Genomic DNA, 7,766 nt, shown 5'->3' with positions numbered 1-7,766 from the left:
TTCATCACTAGACCACTGGTCGATAGTACATCGTACATCATTGTGGCTGAAAGCAATCTTGTCCTACACTTACAGTGGCAAGAAAATGATTGTGGACCTCTTAGGATTGTCATATATTTCTAACCTAAAATGTTATTAGATCTTAATCTAACCCCATAATCCTAGATAAAGAACAACAGATAACCTGATTAAACAAATGGCAAACAAACATGATGGTTTTTCAACATTTATTTATCCACAACTGATTCAACATTCAATAATATCCATGTATGAAAACTTATGTGAACTTTTAGATTCAGTACCTACTGGCACCTCCTTGACCAGCAAGGACTTTAAGTAAGCATTTCCTGTAGCTGTTGGTCAGTCTCTCACATCGGTTTTGAGAAATTTGGACCCATTCCTCTTTGCAGTTTGCAGAACTGGTTCAACCCAGTGACATTTGAGGGCTTCCTTGCATGAACAGCTCGCTTCAGGTCTTTTCGAAGGGGCTCAGGTTCAGACTTTGACTAGGCCATTCTAAAACATGGAATTTCTTCTTCTGCAGCCATTCTTTTGTAGATCTGCTTGTATGTTTAGGATCATTGTCTTGTTGCAGGATCCACTTTCGGTTCAGCTTCAGCTCCCAGATAGATGGCCTGACATTCTCCTCTAGAATCTTGCAGCTTGCAAGCTCTCCCTTGCACTGTCAGGTAATCAGGGGTGAGCAGAATTTTAGGAACACCATGTCCTTCCCCTGCACCCTATAAAGGGATTCAAGGCACTTGGACATTGAAGCCATGGAGGAGGGGGCCTTCCAAGACTGCTGGATGGTCTGTAAAAGGGTCGGGAGTAGGGGCGTTTCTAGGTTCTTAAAAGATCCGGGCCACAGGCCCATAACACAACTTTGCATCTATCTATCTATCTATCTATCTATCTATCTATCTATCTATCTATCTATCTTTATAATATATCCGAGTCTAAGTGCACCTCTAATATATATGTATATGTGTGTGTGTGTGGTGTGTGCGTGTGGTATGCTTGTGTGTGTGTATAGATTACATACATACATACATACATAAGAAGTGTGCCCTGACCCCCACCTCATTTCAACTCATACCCCGATTCAGCATTTTGGAAAACATCCTGCTTCTGCTCAGGCCAATTTGTAGTCGGTCCACTTCAGCTCAGCACCAAACCTGAGTCAAGGTTTGGAAAAAAGAATCTGTATGCTTCCTGTTGACTACCATTGGAAATTTAAAAAAAAAAACTAACTTTTTTCTCTTGGTCAGAACTGGATGATAATTTCAGGCATAGTAGCTCCCTAGAAGGGGATTACACCTGACCAATGTCAGAAAAATAGGTGCAGGGTTTTATTTTGATTTTCTTTTAAAGGGAACTGCCAATAAAATGTTTATTACTTGGAAGAATTGGATACACATTTCAGGATTCATTGCCCCATCAGAGGAGATCATGTCTCCAAATTTCAGAATGATAGCCACAAGGATTTTTGTGCAAGGGTGGCCTTGACATTTTGAGGGTGCCAAAAGAGTACATACTTCTGTCCTTATTTTCCTTGTGGACCATTGTTCTGAAAATTACAGACAGCCTAGAGTTGTCCCTAAGTAAGAAACCAGCAAGTTTCAGAAGGATAGGTGCAGCAGTTCATGTGGAAGGGGAGTTGTCCAGTTTGGGGGGGAGTGATTTGCTTTCCCTTCACCCCTTCCCCAATAGTTTTTTGGGTAAATTTGTATGAAAATGCATAGGTCATTAGAGGTGTCTCCCAGGCAAGAAACCTGCAAAGTTTCTGAAGGATATAAAAAGTAAAAGGTAAAGGTGTCCCCAACCAGTCGTGTCCGACTCTAGGGTGCGGTGCTCATCCCCGTTTCTAAGCCGAAGAGTCAGCGCTGTCCGAAGACGCTTCCGTGGTCATGTGGCCGGCATGACTGAACACCAAGGTGCATGGAACGTTGCTACCTTTCCCGCCGAGGCGGTACCTATTTATCTACTTGCACTTTCTTGCTTTCGAACTGCCAGGTTGGCAGAAGCTGGGACTGAAGACAGGAGCTCACTCCGTCACGCGGCACTCGGGTCTCGAACTGCTGACCTGCTGACCTTCCAGTCTGCAGTTCAGCGTCTTAACCACTAAGCCACCGTGGCCCATTCATCTGAAGGATATACATAAATGCAAATTTAGAATGACTAGAATTTATTTACATTTCACCAATATTAGCAGCAGGGGAACATGGGTGGGAAGGTGCTATTGCACTCATGTTCTACTTGTGGGTTTCCCATGGGCATCTGATTGGCCACTGTGTGAACAGAATGCTGGACTAGATGGACCTTGGTCTGATGCAGCATGGCTCTTCTTATGTTCTTAAATAGAGAGTTCCCCTGAGCATATGCAGAATACTTTTCTTTCACCACTAAGCACTTACATTCTCCCACTACCAATTCTCTTCCCCTCCATGCAACCATCCCTCCTCATCCTGCCAGCCTCCAGCAACTCTTCATCAGAACAGATGTCTTGTTTTGTGCAACTCCTCTCTACCTCCTCCTTGTTATGCACAAGCTCTCATTGTATCTTCCTCTCCATAACTTCATTGTGCCAAGACTTCACCAGGATTCAGCCAATGAGTCTGTTTTCAAAACTAGGGCTAAGTTATGTAGAAACTCTAAGCATATACTAAGTGCCTTTCCTTCACCACTGAAGCTAGAGTTCATGCAAAAACAAAACAAAACACCTAAACCCACAAATGACAAAACATGAACAGGACTGAGCTGAAAGGGTAGTCAATTCATTAGGTGGAATTGGGTAGGCACTGTATTAAGCCTGAAATACCATGCACACAACTCAGGACTTATTTCTGAGTAAACATCCAGAACGACAAAGTGCAAACTTTCCTGCAAAAGTAACTTGTGCTGGAATCCTATGCACACTTTCCTGAAGGGAAGCTTCATTAAATATAACAGAGCTTCTGAGTAGGCATACATAGGATTGCATAAATGAGCAGTATTTATTTCCCCTCCACTTAAAAACAAACAAACCAAAACCTCCTATTTTTTACATTAAAGCTTTCTGTTCATAGGAACATAGGAAGCTCCCTTATACTGAGTCAGACCTGGGTCCATCTAGCCTGGTATTGTCGACACTGACTGGCAGCAGCGGCTCTCCAGGGTTTCAGGCAGGATTCTTTCCTAGCCATATCTGGAGATGCTGGGGATTGAAACTGGGACCTTCCGCATGCCAAGCATGTGCTCTGCCACTGAGCTACAGCCCTTCCTATGGCTGGATCATGGCAACTGACAAACAAAACAGCCCCAGATTTGTTTCTCTGCAACCATGTGAACCCACTCTTCTCAAAGACTTGAGTGAGGAGAAGGAGAAAACCCAACCCTCTTGTCTGTTTGTATAAAGTCAAATACAGTTCAGAACTTCTCTTGCCCACTGAAGAGAATTCTCTTTAAGAATTTCTCAAGATATGCTCTGGGGGGGGAATAAAGAAGAGAAAGAACGAACAGGATAGGGGAGGGAAGGAGAAAAGAAGAATGGTGACTGGAAATGCGGGGGCGGGGGGAGAGAGGGTTCCCTAAGCCAAGTGGGCTCCTTTCAGAGACGTGGTACTTCAGAGGAATTTAGGATGCTGTGGAGGGTTTGTAAGGATTGCACGTACTTAAATTAACTTTATGAGGGGAGGTGGCTGAGGGCTTTTTCTAGCTTTTTGAAAAACTGTAGAACCTGTTTAAAAGCCTCAGCAGTTCCTCGATCATGACTCCACATAGTCCTAACCCTCCTTTTGAAATAATTTGAGTCCTACAGCTATTTAGGAGAAATCAAAGTGGAGGGGGAGAAAGAAGTTTGTGGAGGCTGATTGGATCCTTTGCTTTACTGAAGCTACTAAACTTCTGCAGAAGCCGATGGTTCCATTTGGGGGCAGTAAGATCAGGTGCTGTGTGAAATACCAGTATTTCACATGAAGCTCTTTCTTCCCTTCCTTCTCCCTCTTCAAAATTTCATTGCAAGCAAGCTCCCAACAGTGGGCATATAAGAGCAGAAAAGTAGGGGAAGAGAGGTTTTTTGCACCTCAAAAAAAACTCTACACCAGAGATTAGGGATAGTAACCTCCTAATGGTCACCTTACATACCTTCTGATGAGGATTTCTAATCCCCTGTGTAGCTTGGGAGTTTTTACTTTTTGTTTTAGTCTTTGAGAAAAGGAAAATTTACACATGGCTAGCACAAAAGCCAAAGGACCTAACTGTCTGAAATGTGGCAGGTTCAGTCAGCTCCACAGGGGCTTCTAGCTCCCCAAATTCCATGGATGTATGTGGAAGCACAAAAAATATATAGCTCTTTGCTTTGACAGATTTTCTTGAAAATAGAAAATTTTACCTGTGACTAGCATAAAAGCCACTGTACCTAATTGCCTGAAATTGGGCAGGTTCAATCACCTCCACAGGAGCTGCCAGATTGCCTAATTCCATGCACTTATGTAGCTCTTTGCTTTGACACATTTTCTGGAAAAAATCAAATTTTACCTGTGGCTAGAACAAAAGTCACTGGACCTAACTGTCTGAAATTTGGCAGGTTCAATAAGCTCCATGGGGTTTGCCAGTTTCCCAGATTTCATGCACTTATGTGGAAGAACAAAAAAATTATAGCTGTTTGCTTTGACACATTTTCTGGAAAAAATCAAATTTTACCTGTGCTAGAACAAAAACCATCACGCCTAATTGTCTTAAATTTTGCATATTCAGTCATCTATATAGGGGCTGCCAGGTCTCCAAATGTCATGTATTTATCATATAAAAGAAAAAAGTTATGGCCATTTCTGTTTTCCAATGCAAGTCAATGGGAAAATGTAAAAAAAGAAAAGAAAAGGCAATTAGGATAGCTCAAAAGATCCAGGGCACAGCTCAAAAAAGATCCAGGGCCTGTGCCCAGGTGAGCCCTCCTCTAACGATGCCCCTGGTCAAGAAGAAAGGCATCGCTAGCGGTTTCGACAACTTGGTGTGGACAGCGTCGAAAACAGGTTCCTGTAGATCAGCAGTTCTCAACCTGTGGGTCGCGACCCCTTTGGGGGTCGAACGACCTTTTCACAGGGGTCGCCTAAGACCATTGGAAACCACATATTTTCGATGGTCTTAGGAACCAAGACACCGCTCCTCTATCCGTCTCCAGGCGGGTCCGCCCACATGCAGATACGCCCACATACGAGTACCTGGCGTGATGACATCATTGCGCCAATCCCATCACATACACCCCATACAAATACAGGTGTATGTAACAGGGTTGGCGCCATAATGTACTTATGTGGACCAGTCACACATGTGTAGAGAGCAGCTACTGTGTAGAAAGCAGCTGCTGTATTGAAAGCAGCTACTCTGTTAAAAGCAGCTAATGTGTTGAAAGCAGCAGTATTGGAGGTAAAAAGACACTTCATGAATTATAATTACTGGGTAAATGTAAAATCATGTACTGTAAAATCATCAACTACTGCAAAAAATATATATATCTGTACCATGGGAACTTAATCTGGGTGCTGATCGGTCTTTTTATATTCAGCTGTGGTTGATGTGAATACTGCCCCCTTGTGATATTAACAGGTATGTAAAAACAACAACACAGAGAATGGTAAATCATAGGAAACTTTAATGAACTGTATTGACTGAACTATGCCATGTATCATCTTTTGTATCATTAAAGCTATTGTTATATATTATTTTCATTAGCAAACCATCCCATGACAATGGATCGTGTAGAGAAGAATGCTAAGAAAAGAAAATATAGTGAGGATTTTTTACAGTATGGTTTTACCTCAATATTTACAGCAGGAATTGAGAAACCGCAACGTGTTATTTGTTGTGAAGTTCTATCAGCCGAATCTATGAAGCCGAACAAACTAAAATGCCATTTTGATAGCAAGCATCCGAGCTTTGCCGGCAAGGATACTAACTATTTTAGAAGCAAAGCTGATGGACTCAAGAAAGCCAGACTTGACACTGGTGGCAGGTACCACAAACAAAACGTAGCAGCCGTTGAAGCTTCTTATTTGGTGGCACTCAGAATCGCCAGAGCTATGAAACCTCACACCATTGCTGAGGATTTACTGTTGCCAGCGGCCAAAGACATTGTTCGAGTTATGATCGGAGACGAATTTGTTACGAAATTGAGTGCAATTTCCTTATCTAACGACACTGTCTGCAGAAGAATAGATGACATGTCTGCTGATATTCTTGATCAGGTAATCCAGGAAATTAAATCTGCTCCACTTCCAATATTTAGTATCCAGCTTGATGAATCTACAGACGTTGCAAACTGTTCACAGTTACTGATTTACATGAGGTATATTAATGACGGCGACTTTAAAGATGAATTTCTTTTTTGCAAACCTCTTGAAATGACAACTACTGCACGTGATGTATTTGACACAGTTGGTTCATTTCTGAAAGAGCATAAGATCTCTTGGGAAAAGGTTTGTGGTGTTTGCACAGATGGTGCTCCAGCTATGCTAGGATGTCGATCTGGATTTCAACGTTTGGTACTGAATGAGTCACCAAAAGTTATCGGAACTCACTGTATGATTCATCGGCAAATATTAGCAACGAAGATGCTGCCACAAGAGTTACAAGAAGTAATGAAAAGCGTCATAAGTTCTGTCAATTTTGTAAAGGCGAGCACTTTAAACAGTCGACTGTTTTCGCAACTGTGCAACGAGTTGGATGCGCCGAACAATGCTCTGCTATTTCACACTGAAGTGAGATGGTTGTCGAGAGGAAAAGTTTTAAAACGTGTTTTTGAGCTTCGTGATGAACTCAAAACGTTTTTTAATCAGAAAGCAAGACCGCAGTTCGAAGCACTTTTCAGCGATAAAAGTGAACTGCAGAAAATAGCTTACTTGGTTGCCATCTTTGCCATCTTGAATGAGTTAAATTTATCACTGCAAGGACCAAATGCAACTTGCCTCGATTTGTCTGAAAAGATCCGATCAAGTGTTTGCAGTCATATCCTGTTCTGTCTGAGACTGTGTTGCGCCTTCTTCTTCCATTTCCAACAACATATCTTTGTGAAACAGGGTTTTCCAGCTTGTTGGTTATCAAGTCTAAATACAGAAGTAGACTTGTTGTGGAAGATGATCTTCGTTGTGCTCTTGCAAAGACTGCCCCGAGAATTTCTGATCTGGTGAGAAAGAAGCAGTCTCAACCTTCGCACTGACGTTGGCTTTTTACGCATACTGTCACAAAATGTAGCAATGTAGTTTACTGTTGTTATATTAAGACTGTTACCCATGCTACACCATGCTTCAAGACAAAATTTCATTTATTTGTAATAAGAAATAAATATTTCACAATATATAATTACATATTGTTTTTGTGATTAATCACTATGCTTTAATTATGTTCAATTTGTAACAATGAAAATACATCCAGCATATCAGATATTTACATTACGATTCATAACAGTAGCAAAATTACAGTTATGAAGTAGCAACGAAAATAATTTTATGGTTGGGGGTCACCACAACATGAGGAACTGTATTAAAGGGTCGCGGCATTAGGAAGGTTGAGAACCACTGCTGTAGATGCTTCTCTGGTTGTTGTACGTCAGTACCCAAGGAATGCACCATTCTGCTGACCTGCTCAGTGAAATGAAACATATCCTTAGAGGGAGACACCCCCTCATGGGAGCCCACTACATCATCTGGAGATGGAATGGATGGTGGGACAGATGAGTAAGATGAGGAATCTGACTGGTAGTCATCAACAGAGTCATGGTGCAAAGTTGTTCA

At 41.9% G+C, this 7,766-nt stretch overlaps 1 protein-coding gene across 1 annotated transcript; it reads left to right on the top strand.

Annotated features, from left to right (window-relative positions):
* Positions 1-4,939: 4,939 nt before the first annotated feature.
* Positions 4,940-7,163, top strand: LOC146352473 (zinc finger BED domain-containing protein 5-like). The gene is made up of 2 exons (XM_084829659.1): positions 4,940-5,015; positions 5,710-7,163. Exons 1-2 carry the CDS (start codon positions 4,940-4,942, stop codon positions 7,161-7,163), a joined length of 1,530 nt encoding a protein of 509 aa, XP_084685785.1.
* Positions 7,164-7,766: the final 603 nt, after the last annotated feature.

The sequence above is a fragment of the Heloderma suspectum genome, chromosome 2 (assembly GCF_057233095.1).
Source record: "Heloderma suspectum isolate Gila_16-S chromosome 2, 16-S_ref, whole genome shotgun sequence".
Taxonomy (NCBI): domain Eukaryota; kingdom Metazoa; phylum Chordata; class Lepidosauria; order Squamata; family Helodermatidae; genus Heloderma; species Heloderma suspectum.
This window is presented reverse-complemented; position numbering and strand designations above follow the sequence as displayed.